Source organism: Mauremys mutica, chromosome 18, assembly GCF_020497125.1.
Source record: "Mauremys mutica isolate MM-2020 ecotype Southern chromosome 18, ASM2049712v1, whole genome shotgun sequence".
Classification (NCBI taxonomy): Eukaryota; Metazoa; Chordata; order Testudines; family Geoemydidae; genus Mauremys; species Mauremys mutica.
The window spans coordinates 17,579,570-17,601,724 of NC_059089.1; the positions used below are offsets into that span (position 1 = coordinate 17,579,570).

The window sequence follows — 22,155 nt, forward strand, 5'->3', positions numbered from 1 at the left end:
TGTGAACAAACAGCCGAGCCCGATTTCTTTTTCAGATTCTGGTCACAGTCCAGTGAAAATCTGGTGTCTCTCTACTGCCGCTAGCAGTGTAAATCCTGGGAGCTGGCATCATGTTGGGTTATGCCAGTTTTATCCTCATTTCATCAAGCTCAAAATCGAGTCCTACACCTAGTCCCACGGTCAAAGATGCGTGCGGGCAATCGCTGCCTCCTTTGTTCCATTTCTCATTGAAAATAGGGAATGATTCCACGGGCCCTGGCCCATCAGGGTTACTGACAGCTGGGCGACCAGCCTCCCCCCACTAAAGAGTGCTGCTGTTAAGTCTTCATCCCCCTAAGGGACAAGTAGGGCCCAGCTGCTGAGCCCCTGGGGAACCCCCACCCCAAAGGAAACAAGCATCCATTTTCTGTGACAATAGGTCATGTTTAATGGCTTGAGCTCAGCAAGACACTGGCACAGTGTTTCATTTTACACCCATTTGTCAATATGATTGTCAGCTGCTCCTGTGAAGTGTTTGGGGTGGAGGTGGATGGGGGGAGACATCGGGTGGATGGATTTTGGCAGGAGAGTGAATTTCATGTTCTTGCCCTGCTGTGAGTGTTAACAAATGGGTGGAGGTGATGGCCCGGGAGGAAGAGCCTCATGTCGTACCCAGCTGCAATGTTAGCCCTGGATGCGTGAAGGCGCTTCATGCCTAGCTGGTAATTGGAGGCGAATCACAGGGCATTTCCTCACTGGAGCCTTGGCTTTTTCTCCCAGGGGTGAGACTGGCCTAGCAGCTGTTTGGCTTTGGCACTTAGGGTAGTTAACACGCTGGAGGGAAACCTGCCCTGAGTGGATGGTGCTGTGACTTGGCCTTTCGTCTCTGCAGCCCCAGGCTGAGATCACACCTAGAGTTTAGCAGGGCACAAACCGAAGAAAACGAGAGCCCCACCCTTTGCCACCAGGGCCTTGAGTGCTCCTCTGGCCAAGGTGCGCACCCTCCAGGAGGAGGCACCTCCAGCCCAAGACATGGCCTCAGGGGGAGGGTCAATGGAGCCCAGGCTGGAAACAAGGTTAGTGGCTCCTCTGCTCGTGTAGACTTGTCCACCCCACCCACGGCACTGAGTGGTGCAGGCAGCAGCATGGAGAAACCCCAACACGAGAGGAAATGGGAATAACTTGCTACTAGACTAAGCTGAAAGGACAGCCTGGCCTGGGAATCCACAACCAGGCCCCATGTTAGCACTGTTCCTACTATCTCCTCCAATAGCCCCTGAGCACTTCGTTTCACAAGCCAATCATTTCCTCTGGCCGCAAAAGGTGCCGCCCTCCACTTGCAATATCAGCAGATTGCAAAGCCCTGAGCTAGAGCTTCAGGTGCTGCGCCCCACCCTGCCGCTTCCCTCTCATTTGTAAATGTTTCTCTGAGCTCACAGCCCTCCCGGCTCACAGGGACACCAGCCTTCGCCCAAGTGCTTGGCAGATGCCTGGGGAAAAGAGAGAGAGAGAGAGAAGCTAACCTCTCTCTGCTCTTTGTTTAGTCCTGGCAGGTGGTACAGGCTGTTGTGTGACTGCTGACGTTAACCGGGGCTCATAAATCCTGGGTGAATTTAGTTGCTCCTCTGGCACGTGGTCCATGCTGCAAAGGGCCACATCTCCTGCTTTCCAAGCGTTGGGAGAGCCAAGGCCGCTCAAGACTCTGCGCAGAGGGGGTGGCGAAAGGCCATCACCGCCTGCGCTTGGGCCTGGCCTGAGGGGAAACCTGCTAGCTTCCCGAGGAGACAGGAGGGGGAGGTGCTCGCTGAACATTTTCTCTTAGCAGCCCGAGGCTTCTTCCCGCCACAGGCCGCACTCCCCAGAGGCGGCAGAGTTAGAAGCAGCCATTTGTCTAAGACACCGCTTCAGCCATTCCCGCGTTCAGTGCGCGGCCGGAGACTGGTGGGCGCATGAGGGAGAGGGGGAATGGTTGTTCCTCGGCCTTATTCAAACAACATGGCACATGCAGTTGGGCAACCTAGGGGGAGCATCACCTGAGTCTCTACTCTGGTTTCTGCTCCTCAGACCGGGCTCATGATCCCACCCAACTCCAGGCAGGCGTTTCCTGTACGTCCGTGCGAAGCAGCCTTCCTGCCAACACTCATCGCTCGTAAAGGCACAAAGTCCAGATCATCAGCCCAATCCACTTATCCCTCTACCCTCCCACCCCAAATCACACTTCAGTGGGATTCAGGTAACGTGCTGCTGAGGGTGTCCCTTCCCCGAGAAGCCAGGCCCATGCGGCGCCTAAATGCACAGGCCCTGCAGCAGTATTTGTGGACAGCGTGATCAAACAAAGCACTGGCTGGACCATAAGGAACCTCTTGCTCTTCCGGGTGGGGAAACCAAGTCACCGGAGTGTTTGGGGAGGGATTGGAGTGAGGATTCCAGGTCTGCGCCCTGCCTGGCTCAGATGTCCTCCTCACCAGTGTTGCCGTGGTCTATGAGGAGATACCACTTTAGCCTGTCGGGAAGAGGAAGTGCCTTGATCTTCACATCCACTGGCCACGGTTTGAGGCGCTGCCGGATGTATACCCTGCAGAGATGTTTCAGGGCCTGCGGTGAGTGCTGCAACTGCTTCAGGGAGTAGAAGAGGGCCTTGATCTTCTCCCCTTGGAACCTGCAGCTGGTGGAGTTGATGTCAAAGTTGCTGGGCAGTTTGGGGATCTGCGAGCTGGCCACCATGAGCTCTAGGACAGTTTCTGCTTTCTGCAGGTGGTCAGCGGAGAAGCTGTCGTCTTCCGAGCTGCTGAGATGGGAGCACAGCCTCTCAAAGACTATGTGAAAGCCTGACCAGCACGAGGGGCCGTGGAAGGAGCAGTTGTAGGAGGCCCCCGACTCTAGCAGGAAGCGCAGGAGCGGGAAGTGGAGCTTGAAGCTCTTGAGGCAGATGTGCGTGAGGGACTCGTGGGCTGGGCACTCGCTGGGGTCAGCACCATGGGCCATCAGCAGCTGGGTGACCCGGAAGCAGAAGCGGTTGATCATTCGCGCCTCCTCTTTGTCCCCGCCCACCGTCTCACCTAGCAGGAAGATGATGCAGGTGAAGACGGTGTCACCATCTTTCGTGGTGGCCTTCACGTCTGCTCCTGAAGCCAGAGACAAAAGGGGGAGCCATGGTCAGATGCCGCAATGGACGCAGACTCCCTAGAACGGGGGGCTGACCCCGAAGCGCAGGTGCAGGTATGTGTGTCAGCACATGGTACCTCTCCTCTGAACTGCACCCCAAGCCACTGATCATTGTCACTCATCTCCAGCCCTCCTCTGCCTGCCACTTAGGGAGTTGATGGAGCACACCGTAGCAACTGTGACTGTTTCACCTGGAGGGACAGCATCTCTCTGCACCAACCTGTGCGACCAGTTAAAACAGTCTCCACCGAGGGTTCACAGTGTGGCCAATACAAGGGTTTCATCCAGACGGTGACAAATAGGCTTAAGAAGAGTGCAGCTGTCATCGAGTGTAAGGTCAGATGGCACCATGAAATGATCTGGTCTGACCTGTATATCACAGGCCCCAGGACCGCATGCTAAACCCAACCACTGACGTTAGACCAATATTATGATTTTGCAGGCAGAGGGTGTGGGAGACTGATGTGCACCAATGCCAGGCCCCTGTAGAAGAACTGATTAAGCAAGATATACCCAGCTGATCTTGGCAAGCAACCCATACCCCACGCTGCAGAGGAAGGCAAAAAAACCCATGGGCATTGCCAGCCTGACCTAGGGGAAAATCCCCTCCCGGCTGATCCCACATGGTGATCAGTTAAGACCCAGAGCACAGGAGCAAGAACCAGCCAGCCAAGCACCTCAGAGAGAGAGAATGCCTGGTGCCACCTGAAAGCCCTGGCCCTCCTCATCGAATGTCCTATCTCCAGCCGTGATCGTCCCTCATGCTTCAGAGGGAGGAGACCAACCAAACTCCAGAATAGGGTGGGAAGGGCTATCTCTTCCTGACCCCTGCAGGCTGAAGCCCTGAAGCATGAGCTTTTAGGACTATCAGACACCAACCAGAAGGGTGAAGCTGTGAGTTACTGCACTTGGGGGCAGGTGAATCAGGAGAGACAAAGCTCCTGTTTGGACTATTGCAGGGAAGAAAGACCAGTGCCAAATGTTTGCATTGTGGTAGCACCTAGGAACCATGGTGCTAGGTGCTGTACAAGCACAGAACAGACGGGCCCTGCCCGAAAGCGCGCTCGGTCTTTACAGGGCAATGAGCCGACAGCTGCTGGGCTGCCCTCACCTCCTTCCAACAGGAGCCGGATGTTTTCGGTGTTGTGGATCTGAACTCCATCGCTGCTGGCCAAGGCATGCAGCAGAGCTGTCTTTCCTGTGGAGAAGAGGAGCATTACATCAGGGTGACTTCTAGGAAGGGTCCCTGTCGGGGCTGCCCCTGTCCACAAACCATGACAGTATGGAGGGGAACCCCCTTAGGGAGCTAGTCAAACTGCACGAGGATGCAGCAGCGGGAGCGCACACAGCCTTGGGGATAGGGTTGCCAACTGTCTAATCACACAAACCTAAACATCCTTGCCCCGCCCCTTCCCTCCATTGCTCACTCTCCCCCACCCTCTGCTTCCGGGAGAAACTGGGAGGGTTGGCAACCCAACCTGGGGCTAGTGCGTGTTGGCGCAATACTGCTTTAGAGTCAGCAGAGGGAGCACCAGACATTGTGACTCTTCCATTAGCCCCTGAGCACTGCAGGGCAACTCCAAGCATGTTACAGCGTGAGTGGCACTAGCACAGACGGGGGTGGGCAGGAATGAAGCGTGCTAGCCAGAAGGCGCCAGAGACTGGCAATGCCAGGTAGGCTGAGCACTGCTAGGGCATGGCTGAGACCCACCATGTTCGAATGTGCTTAAATCCCTGCCTGTCTTGTCTGTCCTAGAGATGCCAATGCCCCTGAACGCCAGTAGGGTTTGAAGGTCTTAACCCGGATCTGGATTTCCACAGGTGGTTCCGACTTCTAAAACGGGCTGAGCACTGGGCGATTCAGAAATCCAGAACCAAATTTAACAGCCTCCGCAAAAGAACCCAGGGGTCCTGCCTCCCCGTCCCCTGCTCTAACTAGACCACACTCTGCCCATTCTGTTTGCTACACATACCAACGGTTGCTTTCTGGGTGGGAATCAAGTGCACCACGAGTGGGGGGGGGGGGGGGGATTAACTCTTTGTGTATGATGGAAAGGGGCACAGACCATTTTTGTCAGCTGCGTTGACATCGGCACCGAGTTCCAGGAGACGCTGCAAACATGGCAGCCGTTCGGGCTCCTCACTGGCGAGGTCCAGGGGGCTGCTCTCATGAATCTGTGGGGAGGAAGACGACAACGACGCGAAAAAGCCAATGATCTTCCGCTTTAGCACTTTGCTGTGGAGGCTGATCACACGGAATGATCGCTGCCGCACGAAAGGGTTCCACAGTCAGAAAAGCAGGGCTAGTATGGCCAGAAGGGAGCAGCGGGGGTTCCCCCCATTAGCGCTAGCGCTAGGGGGCAGGGCATGCAAAGGACTGACTGCAGCCAGGCCTCATTACTGAAGTGCAGCCTGTGCAAACTACGAGTCCCAGCATGCAATGCTCCACCTGGACCCCAGCCCCCCAAGACGTTAAGATAAAGGGAGATAAGCTAAGCAGGCATCACTCTGGATCCCTCTCTGCAAAGGAATTCACAGGCCCAGGTCTCCCAGGAGGCGTTATCAGTACCATAAACCTAGGAGAGGTCAGATCCTTTAACCCTGCGTCTAAGGTGGGTGCTTTGCATACCCGATCTCTCCGGTTAATGTCCGCCCCGCGGCGCACTAGCAGCTCCACCATGTCCGGCTGGTTTCGGAGAACAGCAATGTGCAGAGCAGTGTAATAGGTGACGGGATCTAGGGCCAGACCGAACGACAAGTCAGGGAGTTCCAGGACTAAAGACGCCCTCCAAAAAATCTGAAACAGTCCCCGCTCAGGCAGCATAACCCAAAGCAGCTGGGTTCAGAGAGTCCAGCTCCCAGATGGGGCTGAGAGCGTGGGAAGGGGCTGGGATCCTGCTGGGCTTGGAGGAATTACAGGGCGGGCTGGGCTGAAGCTAAGCAATTGGCTGCCCAGGCTCTGCTGTTGTGCGGGTCTCGTCTCTAGGACGATGAACAAGCTGGCCCTAAGCCTGGATCAGAAGAGCCAGCTCCATCCCAGCCCCTTTCTGGCAGGCTGCAGCCCCGCGACCCACAGGCAGGCCCCAACCACCTCCCTGGCAGCCAGGGGGAGGGGTGAATGGATGGACAAGAGACTCACTGCTTGTCACTGCTACCCCGGTGCGGCTGGGCCTGCAAGGGAAGCAATTCATGGCCCAATTCTCCCATCCCCACCCCCTTCCCAACAGCTGGATGTTCCCCAGATCACGGGGCCAGCTGTTAAAACCTGGCCACCCCGCGGGAGCACAGCCAGCCTTCCGGATGTGATGTCACAAAAGCCCAGCCACTGCCGGGAGGGAGGGTTTCTCTGGCCACGGGCTGAACAGAAGAGTCAAGGTTGGTTTCTGCAGCTTTTTAAACCCTTCACCCTGCTGAACAGGCCATGTGCTAACGCGCGCGGCTAATGCAAGGAGCGTTGCTGAGCGAGGCCGGACGTCCAGCCCTGGCGCCTGGTGTTCGCTAGCCATCCACAGCCCACGCTTAGGACAAGCTAGTCAGCCCAGACCAGCCAGCATGCCTCAAGCCTGAGCTGAAGGGGTGGTTTAATCCTGGGGACTCGCATCCTCGTGCTCGCTGCTGGGACTGGCAACACGGGTGTCTGATGTGGCCACTGAACTGGCTGGAACCCCCACCGTGCTCATCTCACACAAGCAGCCACCAGGCGGTAACAGCTTGCTGGCAGTGTTGGCGGATTTGAACTGGCAACCTAAAGCTGAGGTGGCCACAGAGCCCATTACTCACCCCTGAGCCACGCAGTCCCCCCTGCAGCGTCCTCTGTGCTACAGAGGCTGCCAGACAAACCACGGCACTAGCCCATCGCCTGCCCCACGAGCTGGTAAAATCAAAGTGGTGTCGTCAGATTCCGGCCTAACATTTGCCTCTGTTTCCCCGGAACCACACTGGTGCTTGCGCCCTGGGAAGCCAGCACGTTCCTACCTATGATTTAAACCGAAAGGCACTAACTGACTTCCTGCGATGCCCAGACCATTAGCACAACACATTTCTAAGTTGGCTCAGAGGAAAGCACCAAGGAACGGTGGGAGAGACCAGGCCCAGTGCCAGCAATTGCATTTTCATTAACACTGATGATTAAAAAAAAAAGGCAACGCAGCTTCCTCTCCCTGGCTGAAGTGTTCAGGGGGGAAAAAAAAAATCAATCCATTGTGAGGGAAAGGGGCATGGAAGGTCTTAGGAGCCAGATAGCGAAGGACCAATTTTATTACCCACTGACGGGGGTTTGGAGGGGAAAGTGGAATATCCTATGATCCCACCCAGCTCACTGATCTTCCCTCTGATGGAAGGGAGTTGGGCGTTGGCTTCTTCCAAAACTCATAACACATCTAACACTGCTCCACGCCTCCGACAGGTTAACTCGGGAATGACCAGCCCAGTGAGGCAGGGGCAGGGCTTGGGACCTCGATTCAGATCCCGGACGCTGCGTCGTGGCTCCAGTCCGCCGGCCAGCCCACAAACGACCCTTCCCTCCCTCTCTGCCGCCTGCGGAGCCTGTTTGCGTCAGGAACAGGGATGTCCTTAGAACGCATCATCTCCCCCAGATTTACCTTCAAAGACAAGATTGGCCCCGTTCTGCAGGAGGATTTCAGCTGCAGGCACCAGCCCGAGTTCCGCTACCTTCAGCAAGGAGTAGCTCACGCCTTCTTGGTAGAATGGGGACTGGGTCTCTCTCTCCAACAGCTTGTTGAGGACCAAGAATTTGCCGCTGTCTTCAACTAGGCAGCTGGGGCTTGAGACACAGGAAAGTGGCCCATGGTTAGAGCTCCCCGCATTTCTCCTGGGATGTGGGGTGGCAAAGGGCATGAGGGAGGCCTAACATGGACACTGCTATTACCTGCACGTAGGGCCTGATCCACAGTGACTGAAACCAACACAGAGACGCCCACCAGCATTTGGATCAGGCCCTGAGACAGCACCTTTCCTCAGAGGATCTCAAAGTACTTTCCTACCATAGCAAAGTCTCAACTCCACTTTGCAGAGGAGGAAAAAAAAAAAAAAATCATGGAGGCACAGACAGCACGAGGGACTTGCCGGTAAGCACATGGCACGTCTGAGGGCGTGCTAAGAACACGGCCCCGCTCACCAACCTCTCAGACCTGCGCTGCAACTGCTAGATGACTCTCCCTTCTCACTAGCCGTGCAAGGACCTCAGCTGCGATCGAGGTGCCCAAGGTATTTTGACTTCCGATGGGATTTGGGCACCCGACTCTGGGCCAATAAAGGTCTCTGCAGGTGTCCTGCCCTCCTATCGCTCTAGTCTCGTGTTGCGGGAGCCAGCCGCCCCCTTGGTGCACTGCGCCTGCTTTCGCTGCTGCTCCCAGTTAGGGTCTGACCACCGGGGGAGGTTTTACTTGCTCCGAATTAAGTGTCAGCTGCCTGACTTAGTTCCTATTGCACGAGTTCGCTCCAGGTCAACAGACTAACAGGGAAGGTCTCTCTAAAGGGTTAAACCACCCCCCCTCTGCAGGTTTTGGGGAACACGGTAATCTGCCTTTTAATCCCTGTGTAAACAATTGGCTCCTTTCTATTAAAGGGCTCCCCAAATCTTCTTGGCACCCACATCCATCCAACATCAGCATCCAGCTTTCCTACAGCGAAGGCCTCTGATGGTACAGTCAGTGATTCAGGGATAGCACACCAGCTGGCCCACTGCACTGGGCCTTAGGACATTTGGGTTCTTGTCTCAGCTCTGCCACTGGACCTGCCAGGTGACCTTGGGCAAGTCATTTCACCTCTCTGCTGCCTCGTCCACTTTCTGTATGTCTTGTCTATTTAAACTGTAAACTCATTGGGGCAAAGACCGCCTCTTACAACATGCCTATACAGCAATGGGGCCCTGATTTCAGGTATGACCTCCACATGCTACTGTAATACAAACAACAACAATTTAGAGTGTTAATTAGATACAACACAGCTATTCAGAGGAACTTCTGTGGAGATAAGCTTAGAGTAGTAACCCACAATCACTTATTTAATCCTTCATTCAGTTACTTAAGGGGGAAAAAAAAAGCACTAAGTCACAGAGTAAAGGCTTGAAATTTGTTACCTCTCTAGAGTTTCCTGCTTTTCAGGATCCTGTATCCCCAAACATCCCAAGATCTCATCTACCAATGGCTGATACTCAAAAATGATCCTGCGGAAGCCGTGCAAGAAAGGCATTGTGCTCTTCTATTCAAAGATCATCCAGAATATCCGTTTGTCTCAAGCCCAAGAGATGGATTCTTCTTTTCTCCCTGAAATCAGTCAGATGTTCAAACACAGATCAGTTACAGGTTTCTGGAAGGAGAGCATCAGATACAGAGCTGGGCAAAAAATGATGATTCGGTGACACCAAAACATTTAGCGAATTTGTGTTGGTTTCATCCGATTGTTTTGGATTGGAAAAAAAATTAAACAATTCTGGAAAAAAATCAAAATACTTTTGTTTCAATATTTTCAAAATGTTTCAATTTTTCAGTTTGAAACAATTTTTTGTTTCAAAGTATCCTTTAATTTTATTCAAAACAATCAAAAATGTTTTTAAATGATCAAAACAATGTTTCAGTTTTGTCAAAACAAAATGATTTGTTTGACCTGAAACAAATTTATTTTACTTTTCAATTTGCTGAAAAAAAGTCTTCAGTTTGACCCAAAACATTTTTTTTTAAACTGCCAGTGAACTGAAAAATCTTTTATTCACACAAAACTACTGAGAAGGTCTCACTAAGGGTAGCCTAGGATAAATAAGGGGAGTTGAGGGTTAATCATGACCAGGTAATGTTTTTAAACACAAGTTGTCCTGTCTACACTAGGACCAAAGCCCTGTTTAAAATTTGTATTAGTTAAAACACATTGATTAATATGTTTTAAAACCCAACAATATTTCCTAGTTTAGCTGTGGCCTAATTTTAATCAATAGAATAGTTAGAAACAATGATCAGGGAGCCTTGGTTCTGTTTTTTTAAGAAGTGTTCTCAACACTGGCTATAAACAGAAACATTCCATAGGTGTTTTAAAAACCATTAACTACACTGAACTTAAAAGATGATAATGTTGCAAACAAAACACTTTTTGCTGTGTTACTAGTAACACATTAGGTGCTCTCATTTCGTAGTGATGAGCATGATATAAAAACCTAAACAGAGTAAGATTTTTTAAAATGAAAGGATTGTAAGGATTGGATTTAAGTCAGCACTATTTAGTTCCTTTGTTTACTTTTTGCATTTCTCCCAGTGTAGACAATGGGAATCAATAAAGTCACCTCTACCATTTAGTCAATTTCACTTTCAGCTTCTCTATGGGGGAGAGTTGGAATCTCTGCAGAGAAGTATCTTTGTTTAGAAGCAACTGTTTTCACTGGATTTTTTCCCTTTTAATTTGTACAAACCATGTTGGTCTTAGATTTTTAGAAAAGCTGGAGGGCTTCCCCCACTCCTTACACATTTTAAAAATTTGGCCCCTATCTAGGTCATGCCCCTTTACATTCAAACAATTTTTTAAAATTAAAAAACATTCCCTGCATTGTTTCCTGGGTTAATGCAGAAGAACCAAAACATTAAAGCCACTGGTCTATTTTCATTGTCCAAATACAAAATGTAAAAATAACCAAAACCAGAGATAGAAGTAAATTAGATTTTTTTTCAGTTTCAATCATTTTAAGTGTCATTAGTAACCAGAGGCAGGAACTCTCGCTCTGTTTCTCCAAAACATGATTTTAGCCTGACTGCGTGTTGCTTTCAACATAGATTTAATTTCTGACTCTTCTACTGCTATGGCCCTGACCCTACTAAGACCTAGGTCTATGCTTAACTTTAAGCATTGCAAGTAATTCCATTGACTATTCACAGTGCATAGAGTTAAGCACAGGCATAAAGCTTTGGAGGATTGGGGTGTAATACTGTAAGTTCTTTAGGGTAGGGACTGTCTTTTGTGTGTGTGGCTGTGCAAGGCCTGGCCCCCTGGGGCCCTGATCCTGACTAGAGCTGCTGGTTGCTACCACAATAAATAAATACCACCACCTGCGGAATAACAAGAACATCAAGATACCACAAGGTTACCACAGCAGTCACACGGTGCTTAATTCACCTGATGCAAATGAGGAATTTGTAAGAGTGGAATCAAGCAGGTAACACCTCCCTCCACTTGAAACAGGACCATGCACAGCACAAGAGCACCCAGCTGGCTGGGAAATTTCACAAATATACTATAAACAAGCAACGTTGTTTACATGCATGCACACACGCATATGTATGCTTCCCAAGCAGCTCGACCGGATCATACACACCAGGAGTCCTCACACAGTGGGTCCCAGGGTACGGGCCAGGTGACTCAATGACCACTTGCCATCTGTAGGGGTGTGCGCTTCCTTGCGGAGGCAGGGTGGCTCTCTGGGGGATCTCTCACTGAAAGCAGCAGCTTGCCTTTATTCAGTGCTCATGGCCACCAACAGCACCTGCCACCGTGCAACTACCAGGCATTGCAATAGGGGATGTGACCATCATGGCACAAAGCTAGTCAAGCTAAGTACCAGACCCTGCAGTCAGCAACAGCACACACACACACGTCTGCCATTGCACACTGCTGCACCTACACACACGATCTGCACACTTGCGCACACACCCCTGCCACTGCAGTGCTGTGCACATACACCTGCCTACCATTGCACGCTGCTGCACCCACACGTCATTTGCACACTTGCACGCACGCACACACCCCTGTCGTTGCACAGTGCTCTGCACACACCCCTGCCTGCCATTGCACACCTGCTATTGCACCCGCTGCACCAGAGAGAGCCACGATTCCTGCCTAAGCCCAAAGTAGCGCCTGAGAACCGCCCCCCCGCCCTTCCCCAGCACCCAGTCCCCACTTCCCCCTTAGTACCCGGGGCCCGTCAGCCTCCCCCAGGCTCCGCTGGTGCCCCCGCGCCTCCCCCGCGCCGCGCTCCCTGCTGCAGCCTGGGCCCGGGCCGCGCGCTCCTACCTGCACGGGGCCCCTGCCGCCGGGCAGCGCACAGGAAACGGAAACCGCTGCCCCACGGGCTGCAGCTAAGGGTCCCTCTAGCGGCCGCAGGGGGGTGCTGCAGGGGGCTGGCTCAGCAGAGGGCAGCAGCCTGCAGGGGAAGGGGAACCAGCCGACACGTGCACGTTGCAACCTGGGCTGGGCGCAGAGCATGTGCTTTGCAGGGGCTCCTTCGTCACTGAAGGCACCTTGCCCCCCCTCCCCCCCAGCTACTGTAGCTCGGGGGCTGGGCATGTCACCCCCCCCCCCCAAAGTCTCAAGGCCATCAGCGGTGGGCCAGGGCCAGGGCCAGGCTTGCAGATGCCCATCCTCAAAGTTGGTCGGGGTTCACGTGCAAGGTTTGCAAATGTAGCGACAACCCTTTGGGACACAGTTCAGCCCCCCGCCCCAAGCATGGCACTCAGCGTGAGCGTGCACCTTGTCTGTGGGCTGATAACCCAAACGCGCCCACCTGCTGTTAACCAGCGTTTAAAGTCCCTAACAGGGCCAGCTTGGCTTGCAAAGGGCTAATGCGTAAAAAAAGAAATGCTGTCAGTATGTGAGCTGTGCTTCAGGGCCAGGCACTGCAGTTTAAACATACATTTTTTTTCACCTTTTGGGATCACAGCTCCAGACAAATGGCTCAGGTGCTCTGTCCCATTAACAGAGCCAGCCTAAAGTGATTACTCAGCTTTTGGTCTAAGTATGGACCTTATCTGCTGCTGGCTGGCCCATTATTATGTCATGGCCATAGAGGCTGCACTGTCTATAGCTCAGTAACAAACGGCACACAAAGTCTCATATGCTGTGATACAAATGTTTGATTATTTTTGTGCCATCTATGGTTTGATCCCATCAATAGAACATTGTGGGGTGCTCGATCTTAGCAATACACTTTGTCCTGCATAGTTCATGTCCTGGTTTCCTTGAAATGCAGGTCCACATGGCGTGACTGATATTTTTGCCGTATCTAAGGAAGCCCTTGCCAATGGGAAAAACCCTGAAATGGTGCCTGGTATTGCGTTCAGTGCTGGCCTTTGAAAAAAGCCCATTCAAAGTGTCCTATATCATATTGCTCGTCTAGGCTTCTGAAAGCTTCCCTGGGGCCTGCACCTTGACATGGTGGGAAGACGCATGTGGCCCAGTGACCCCCCCCATAAGCTGTAATTTATGGGACTTAACAGCATAGAGGACATGCCAGCAGCAACCCAGGCGAGACAGGGATGGTAGCACCTTTTCGTGCCCTAAGCACCGGCTGATGGTGCAGGAAGGTTTCGGCTTCAGCGGCCTCTGAAAAACACAGGGGTTTGATTGTATGCCTGCTTGTCTCCTTGGGCGAGTCATGAAACAAGATTTGTTGTTCGTGAGGTGCTCCTGGAGAGCAACCATTTGAAATAAACACATACTTCACATAAGCTATGTGGCACTTAGAAACCTTGGTGATAGCTGCCTCGGAAATACCCAAGATTTAATAAGATGCTAAAACTACTTAAGTTATTGCAACTGCAACAACCATAAACCAAACTACATTACTGCTTATTTAGTTCTTACAACTCACTCAGTTGGCCAGTGAAAATAGGCAGGTCATTTTCCTCTTTGCTTATGGTCAATAGCTCTTTTGGGTTCTCCAGGGCTAGGACAATAGCACCACTTGGCTTTACAAAACCCAAAAGATTAGTCACATTTTAAAAATTGTTTTCCATGATTTTTTTCTCCATTTCTGCTGATATAAGGTTTTGCAAAAACCCCTTTTATTTTACATGGAGAGAGCCCTGGTCTAAGCAAAAGAGGCTGAGCCCTGCTTTCTAATCCCGTCTTTGACACTGGCCCCGTCTGTCACGGAACAAATCTTATCAGGTGAAAGGCTGACCCCACTGATGTCAATGGGCCTTTTGCCATTGCTTTCAATGGGGCCAGAATTTCACTCAGGCTCTCAGCCTTGCTTGCCCCACTTGTAAGTAGGGAAAAACGCTTGTAATTACATCCTGTCCCTTGTAGCACCCGCCAAGTGGCCCTCACAGAAGCTGCAGCTTCTCATTCAGTCCTTGAAGACTGTCTCTTGTGAGGTAAGGGTAGGCTAGGAAGGGTTCGCTTTTAATCAGTAACCTTTGATTGCACACAAACCAGCCAAAAAATATGTCCATCGCTAATCAAACGTCACAGCTAGGCAAAGTAAGAAAAAAGCAGCTTGACACCTTCTTAAGGATTTAAGGATTTTTTGTCACTTTGTCCATTTTGCTCTGATGTTCACAATTTGCACGTACAACGCTTTAACTTTTTGAATCACAGCGCGTTTACTGTCATTCAGTAATTATTGTCATTGTCTGAGCCCCATAATTTCATGCCGGTGTGAAAATTTATATAGCTAAACAGAGACAAAAATGCTTAAAATAAACAGCAATATGATTGATTGAAATTCTACCCAGCTGGCTTCTGCCACATCTCGCTATAGCGCATCGTGCTCTCTGCTCTGGGGCCGCTGAACCCAACGATACGGACCTGCTTTTGCCCCAGTGTAGCCCTTTGCCCATGTTAATCCTGTCACCCTCTGCCTTGTAGCAGCATCAGCAGAAGTACAGGCCATGTGGCATGGCACATGCAGGCCTAGGGGAGAAACACCAAAGATTCAGAGGTAGAGCTGGGCCTCCCCGCCAGTGCAGAGTCACTGACACTGGAGCATTTTGCAAATTGGTGTCATTTCCACTGAACTGTTTTGGTTAAAAAACAAACAAACAACCTTACTAGGCCCCCGCCCCAACAGTCCAACGATCAAAACCTTTAGATTTCCCAATTGAAAATGACCTTTTTGTTTCAAACTATCCTTTAATTTTACATTTAAAAAAATAAAATGTTTTATGATGCTCAAAACTCAACCCGAAATATTTTAACTGAAACAATTTTTTTTTTACTTTTCAATTCACCCCCCAAAAATTTAAAAAGTTGTTTTTCATTCAATCCAAAACCACCACCACCCCCTGCCCCGAATGGCCAGCAAACCGAAGAGGCCGTTAGTCACACGCTTTAGTCAGAGGGACAATCTAGGTCCTTCCAGGGCCTGCATCATTGTAGGGCCTGAGCCCGTCATGCCAGACACTGCTGAAGCAAAAGATTTTTTAACAGTGGCAAGGCCAATGACTCGTCACCACGACCAGGGGCCTCGTCCTCGCTGCACTGGTGCTGTCCTAATTTTGAAACGGAGGACGTGGGACTTCCCTTTGATAACTGCCACTCAACGACGTTTGATACCCCCGCAGGTTCAAATATCAGGCTCCTGGCTTTAGAAATTAATCTGCCTTTTAACCTTTCTGTTAATAAAAAAATGCCTCGTTTGCTACCCAGCGCCAGCAGTCTCTAGTTACTACCCCGTGTCTCCTAGCTTCGGCCCGCTTTATGAGTATTCCTCTCCTCCCTCACCCGCCCACCCCATGGTCTTTCGCCCGGGACGTTGTATCAGCCTGCTGGGCTCTCGAATCGCTGCAGGGTGCAGTTTGGTTTGCAGGCTGGCTTTCCCAGGGCTGTATAACGCTGGGGGAGTGCCTGTGTTTCTTAAGGTCATGATCACAGTGGGGGGCTGGGGTAATAGTGATGGGGGTGGGTGTCCTTTGTGTTTTCTGAGCTATGGCCATACTCGTGATGGGACGGAGGCACCCAGGGCCCTGCGATTCCTCGGGGCCGTGACTCTGACCTGCAGCTGGAAACAGCCGTGCCTGGTTCCCAGCCCGCGCCGCGGCCCATGCACGCTATGTGCGCAGGAGTGAGTCTGAGTAGGGGATGAAAAGTGAGTTTGTGGCCTCAAGCAGGGCAGCTCTGAGGAGACAGCGCGCCGAGTGCTGAAGCCATCTCTGCGGGGAGCGGACGGAGGGAGGCCGCGGTGGAGAGGAGCAGGGGGGAATGGAGAGTCTGTGAAGCCGATCCTGGGGTAGGGCGCAGCAATTCCTGCACCGTACGGCAGGAACAAATGCCCTACCAAGGGTCTTCTCCAGTGCCCTTCACTGCACTGTGTAGGCGCCAAGACAGAGTCATTGCTTAGCGGGACAGAGCTTGGGCTTGCGAGCGCGAAGAACCTGCTCGTCCTCTCATGCAGACAAGGGATAAAGCCACAAAAATCCAGGGCTTTTCACCAAGGCTAAATGAGTGAAAGTGAGAGGAGCCTCAGGCCTTTAAGTTTTAGCAAAGACCCCAAGTCAGCTGAGAGGCTGAGCCGTTCCCAGCTCCTACACCTGTACTCAGGCCGGCTGTTAGATGTTTGCCATGGTCTCCTTGTTGGCCGTGCAAAATGAACACCGGCAAGGTGCCACTCACGTGCAGCCAGCATATCCCAGTCTTGCCTCGCGTCTGCCTTTCCACTCGCGCCCCATGAGCATGCCAGCACTTTGAAATGTTTACTCGCGCCTTGGTTGGAAAGGGCTGTGGGCATCACAGCTGGGTGTTTGCTAGCCCCCTAGGGAGAAAATGAACCCTGACAACTGCCCCACCTTGATGGGTAGGTCAGAACCCTGCAGTCAGAAGGCTGTGAGGCCAAGCCAGTAAGCCACAGCCTGGCCTCCTCTCTGTCACCAATTAATCAACAGTTTGTAATTTGGGGAAGGGGCACACTCCCTTGCCACTAGTCCTGCCCTGGAACGGGTGTGAAACTCACTCAATCTTTCATCAGAGTTTTCCTGGGAAAACTCTCCAGGCTCTTAGGCAGCCAGACCTGTCAGACCTGAGGCCTAGCACCTGGAAGCTGGGGATGCAAACGGGGGAAAATATGTTGGCAGAGCTGATCGGTTACAGCTCTATTTCCAACGGAGTTCGTCAGACACAGCTTCCAGCTACGGTCCCGTCTCTGGTCTGCTTTCATGTTGCTGTTCCGCCAGCCTTTCTTTGGTCCACAGATCCTGATGGCTCCATTGTGGTCATCTCATCTCACTTGCTTTCTTCCTTTTGCTACTTTAATTTCCCCATATACTGAGCTGCTGGAGGAAGGATTTGGTCAGAGCCCTCCCCGGGACCTTTCCTCACTGCCCGGGAGCTGACTGCTCCTTTAGGAGCAGAATCGAGGCAGAGAAATACATTTTGGAGCCACTGGGAGATGCAGCCCAGCAAGGTACTCAGAGACGAGTAAAGAGTCCAACTGGCCTAACCCAACAGCCTAGGAGCTTTATAGCCATGCACTTTGCACTGGTGTAAATGGCTACAAAAAGTGCAGGGCGGCTGAGAATCAGCGGCACAATCTGCAAAACACTTTCATCCCAAGGGAGTGTCAAGATGCTGCAGAAATCCAAAAATAGCATCGTCCCAGGGCACTGAAATCCCAGCGAGGCGGGACGGTTGCCTCCCTGAAATACTACCTACCGTCTCCCCCAAAAAACCCTCCCCCCGTCCAGTGCCCACTCACACCTGCAGGGCCCAGCACCAGGTCTGTTACCTTGCTTATGTGCCTGGCCCAGACTAACAGGACTTTCTGCAGGGAAGAGCTCAGCTGCGTGTGTGCTTGCAAGGCTGCTGCTAGCTTTCTCCTCCATCTGCAGCAGGCCCTAGCCTGCTCCCCTCTTGCGTTGCAGCCCTGGGAGACGACTTCCTGAGCCCAAGCTCTCCAGCCAAACGAAGCCAGTGAGCCTACGGCCAACATCGCCCCTGCCCCTCTCCCAAGGCTGACGGGGTTTGAACATCGCTGGGTGGGCTGGAGGGGGAGGGTGGGGTTAGCCCGGGGTTTTGATTTGCTTTTAACGATGCTATTGGCATTTCCAGGCATTTGGATCGTTGGGAAGTTAACAATAAGGGAGGCAGGGCTGGTGATGGGTTTGGTTTTTTTCTTAATGGAATGAATCCAAATTTCAACACACAGTTGCGTTCCTGGGGGGGGGGGGGCTGGGGGGGGCAGAGAAGGCATGCAGCCCAAATAATCTGGCGTTTTTCTGACATGTAGTCACAAAATGCTCCCACCTCCTTCCCCCTCTTTCCGTCTCCTGTAGGAGGCAGAGCAAAAGGGTGAGGGTTATAGCACTTGCCTGGGATCCTCTCCCCCCAGCCTCTTACTTGAGCGACCAGTGGGGTTTGAACTTGTGACCGCCAGGGCTAAAACCATGCGCCGCTACCCTTTTAACCCATGGTTTCATGCTGTTTGCTCACAGCAGTAGTAGACTCTTATCTTCTGTGGCGCAGCCTCCAGTTCACCTGCTATGGGTAATGACCCGTTCCCTCACGCTGCCCCCTGCTGTGCGCCTCAGCCCAGCCCTGGCGGTGCCTGTCCCCCTCTAGTGCTGAGACGGGAGACCAGACGCCACAGCCAATTCTTGGCTTCCCTGCTGACCCCCCCCCCCCTGCAAGAAATCGGGGGAGGGGCATAAATGCCAACCGTGGTGAGAGTTACCGGCGGGCAGACAGCTCTCCCCGGGGCCTAGACGGGTGCTCTGAACTCAGCTCCTACAGCCCAGCATAGTTAGGTTTAGTAGCCTAGCACCCAGGACCCCCAGTTGTGGATGAGCCCCCCCGCCCACCGCCAATGTGCCAGGCGCTGTACAAACAGAAGCAGATTTGACTGGCGATGAACGGGACGTAGCCCAGGGCCAGTCCTATGCAATCCAAGCCCCACCCTCCCCAGCTGTTTTAAACTGGAGCAGAGGGGCAGCTGTGTGGGGGCACTTTAACCCCCCCAGCAGGACACAGGGGACCCTACGAATTCAGTTCATAGCAGTGCTGCCAGCCAAGCTAGACCAAGAGGGCCAGGTGTGCATAGGTGTTCAGGGAGCACTTTTGTCCAATGTCGCTGATCCGTTGTCCCCCATCAGGGCACAGCACACAAGCCTCTGAAGGCGAGGAAGAAATGGAAGCTACCACTATGCCGAGCCTTACATCTCCCACCCATTGAGTGCCCTGTCCCCAAACCCTGGTGCTGCAGGGCATGAAGCCTTGAGTGAGTTATTTATGGTACTTAGCATGTCTGCCTTGCTGTAGTATCTGCGCACCCCACAAGCTCACAGGCAGGGCATGTTACAGATGGGGAACTGAGATGCTAAGGGCATACAGGAAGGCTGTGGCGAGGTCCATAAAGAACCACCTGCCCCAGTTCACGCCCCACCCGGCTCACAATTGTTCCTGTCCTCCCCAGAGCACTGGCTCCTGGGGCCTGAGTCTGGCACGGAACCTGTGGGCCAGCAAAGGGCCTGCCCAAAGCATTGGCTTCAGTGGGCTCTGGCTCAGGAAAGGCTCCTGTTGCCTACAATGGGCTTTGCCCCATTGACTCTAAGGGCAGAAGGGCCCATCACGATCATCTTCTCTGACGTGCTGCACATCGCGGGCCACAGCTGCTCACCCACTCCTGATCTAGACCGCCTAGCCCAAGGGGTGGGCAAATGTTTTGTCCTGAGGGCCACATTGGGGTTCTGAAACTGTACAGAGGGCTGCGTAGGGAAGGCTGTGCCTCCCCAAAAAGCCTGGATCCCGCCCCCTATCTGCCCCCCCTCCCACTTCCCACCCGCTGATGACCCCCCTCAGATACCCTGACCCATCCAACCCCCCCTGCTCCTTGTCCCCTGACCGCCCCCTCCCGGGACCACCTGCCCCTAACTGCCCCCCCGGGACCCCACGCCCTATCCAACCCCCTCTGCTCACTGTCCCCTGACTGCCCCGACCCCTATCCACACCCCCACCCCCTGACAGGACTGCTGGGATTCCCACGCATAGCCAACCCTCCCTGTTCCCCATCCCCTGACCGCCCCCACCCCAGAACCTCCACCCCATCCAACCGCTCCCTGTCCCCTGACTGCCCCGGGACCCCTTGCCCCTTATCCACCCCCTCCCCCGCTCCCCGCCCCCTTACGATGCCACTCAGAGCAGCAGGACTGGCAGCCATGCCGCCTGGCCGGAGCCAGCCACGCCACCGCACTGCCCAGCAGGAGCTCGCAGCCCCGCCGCCCAGAGCCCTGGTGGTACGGCGAGCTGAGGCTGCGGGGGAGGGGAACAGTGGGGGAGGGGCAGGGGGCTAGCCTCCCTGGCCAGGAGCTCAAGGGCCGGGCAGGACGATCCCGCGGGCCATAGTTTGCCCACCTCTGCCCTAATCTCTGGCTGAGTTACGGCAGGCACCAAATCATGGTTTAATGACACCACAGGACACCCCATCCCCTACATGACTCAGGGGGCTGGTCCCTGAGGGTGCCTAGTCAGTTGTGGCAGTGGGCTACCAGGGGCTTCCATCTCCGCTGGGGCTGGCAAGCAGCAGCGCCTCAGGCTCGTGGGGGGTCGTTGCTGCACAGTGACACGGTTACAATAGTTCGCGCCTCAGAAGGGGAGCGCCAAGCACTTTGCAGACATTAGTGCACTGGGGGCGGGGGAGGAGGGGCGTTGGGTGGCAGCACCAGGCACTGCGGTTTCCTACATGCACCACTCTGGGTGGGGGAAATGAACGTGTCTTATAGTCCCATGCAAGGAGAACACATTAAATGTTTGTACGGGGTTACCACATTTTTCCTCTTCACCTATTAAGGGGCTTAGAAAGAGCTCAAAGCCTGTGCGTGTTAATGAGATATGTTGTGACACTGAGAATAATTCCTCCTACTGCATTTCTACCGCCCTGATGCTAGAGACTGGGGCTATCCCCATGCTACCTGGGGACGCATCCACCCCTTGGGGTTTGAGCCAGCCCATCGAAGTCACTGGCCATTTTGCCATTGCCATTCATGGGAGCAGGCGCAAGCACTTGCTGCCTGCCTCTGCAGTGTGGGCTACTGGTTAGAGCAGTGAGGCTGGGTTTCAGGACTGTAGTTCCAGGTCTGCCACTGACTTGCTGTGCCACCATGTGCAAGTCACAGAACCCCTCTTAGGTCACTGTTTCCCCATCTGTCGCTCGCGAGTACTCAGGTGAAAGGCAGCGCTAGAGAAGCATGAGGTATTAGCATCATCAGTCAGGCCTGGCTCTCACAAGCTCCACCACCTTTCTGGGGTAGGGGTGGTACCCGATGAACAGGGTTATCAGCCCTTTCTCATAAGACCATTAGAACGGCCAGACTGGGTCAGACCAATGGCCCATCTAGGCCCGTATCCTGTCTGCCGACAGTGGCCAGTGCCAGATGCTTCAGAGGGAATGAACAGAACAGGGCAATTGATTCATCTCCTGTCATCCAGTCCCAGCTTCTGGCAATCAGGTAGGGTGACCAGATGGCCCGATTTTATAGGGATAGGCCTGTTTTTTGAGTCTTTTTCTTATATAGGCTCCTATTACCCCCCCACCCCCATCCTGATTTTTCACATTTGCTGTCTGGTCACCCTACACCCAGGGCATGGGGTTGCATCCCTGGCTAATAGCTATTGCTGGACCGATCCTCCAGGAACGTAGCTAAATCTTTTTTTCTCCCATCAAAGGTCCATTGCTGGCGCTAAGACAAGCAGAGCCAGCTGCAGAAATGGCCCTGTCAGCCTAGCAGAGTTTCTCACTAACCATATTTAAAGGTCTCAGGCCTTTGCCCCATCATGGCCATTTATAGCCCTGAGCCGTGACATGCCACGGGCACGGTGCAGTGCAATAGCAGTCTGCGGAGCCGGCCAGGCGGGCCCTCCCCCACCTCGGAATAGCCCCGGCCGGTCAGAAATTAGTTTAGGGGGGTCCATGCTCGGTGCCAAAGGCAGATCAAAAACAGCCTCAGGCGGCGTAATGGCCAGAGGGACCCAATGGGTCAAGCCTCGCCTTATTAATGAATATGTATGACTCCCAAGGCATAGGTGAATGCCTCTTTATTGTCCCTCATCCCAATGAGGAGAAGGGCGCCAAAGTATCCATGTGTAGAACATCCCCCTTCAAATCTCTCCCACTCTAGGTATCCAGCTCCAAACCCTGCAAGCCAAGACTTCCCGGTGGGGAAGTGACTCCAGATTCCAGAGCTGGAAGAAGTGCATTTTTATGGGAAACAAGCAGCGATTTGCCTTGTGAATAAAAGCTTCGCTGGCCACCGCCAGCCACAAGCATTCTGTGCCCTGCTAGAATAACAGAGGTGGGAGCTGCCC

At 53.1% G+C, this 22,155-nt stretch overlaps 1 protein-coding gene across 5 annotated transcripts; it reads right to left on the reverse strand.

The window, feature by feature from the left end:
• Positions 1–15: 15 nt before the first annotated feature.
• Positions 16–12,271, reverse strand: ASB6 (ankyrin repeat and SOCS box containing 6). Of its 5 annotated transcripts, none has more exons than XM_044992423.1 (7): positions 12,157–12,271; positions 9,245–9,431; positions 7,746–7,927; positions 5,774–5,880; positions 5,211–5,319; positions 4,256–4,342; positions 16–3,104 (listed from the first exon to the last, which is right to left on the reverse strand). In XM_044992423.1, exons 2-7 carry the CDS (start codon positions 9,355–9,357, stop codon positions 2,428–2,430), a joined length of 1,275 nt encoding a protein of 424 aa, XP_044848358.1. In that variant the 5' UTR covers positions 9,358–9,431; positions 12,157–12,271; the 3' UTR covers positions 16–2,427. The 5 variants fall into 5 exon arrangements, with proteins under 5 accessions (XP_044848358.1, XP_044848359.1, XP_044848361.1 ...); XM_044992424.1 differs by lacking the exon at positions 12,157–12,271 and adding an exon at positions 11,940–12,003; XM_044992426.1 differs by lacking the exon at positions 12,157–12,271 and adding an exon at positions 11,462–11,860 and having other exon boundaries at positions 7,746–7,921.
• Positions 12,272–22,155: the final 9,884 nt, after the last annotated feature.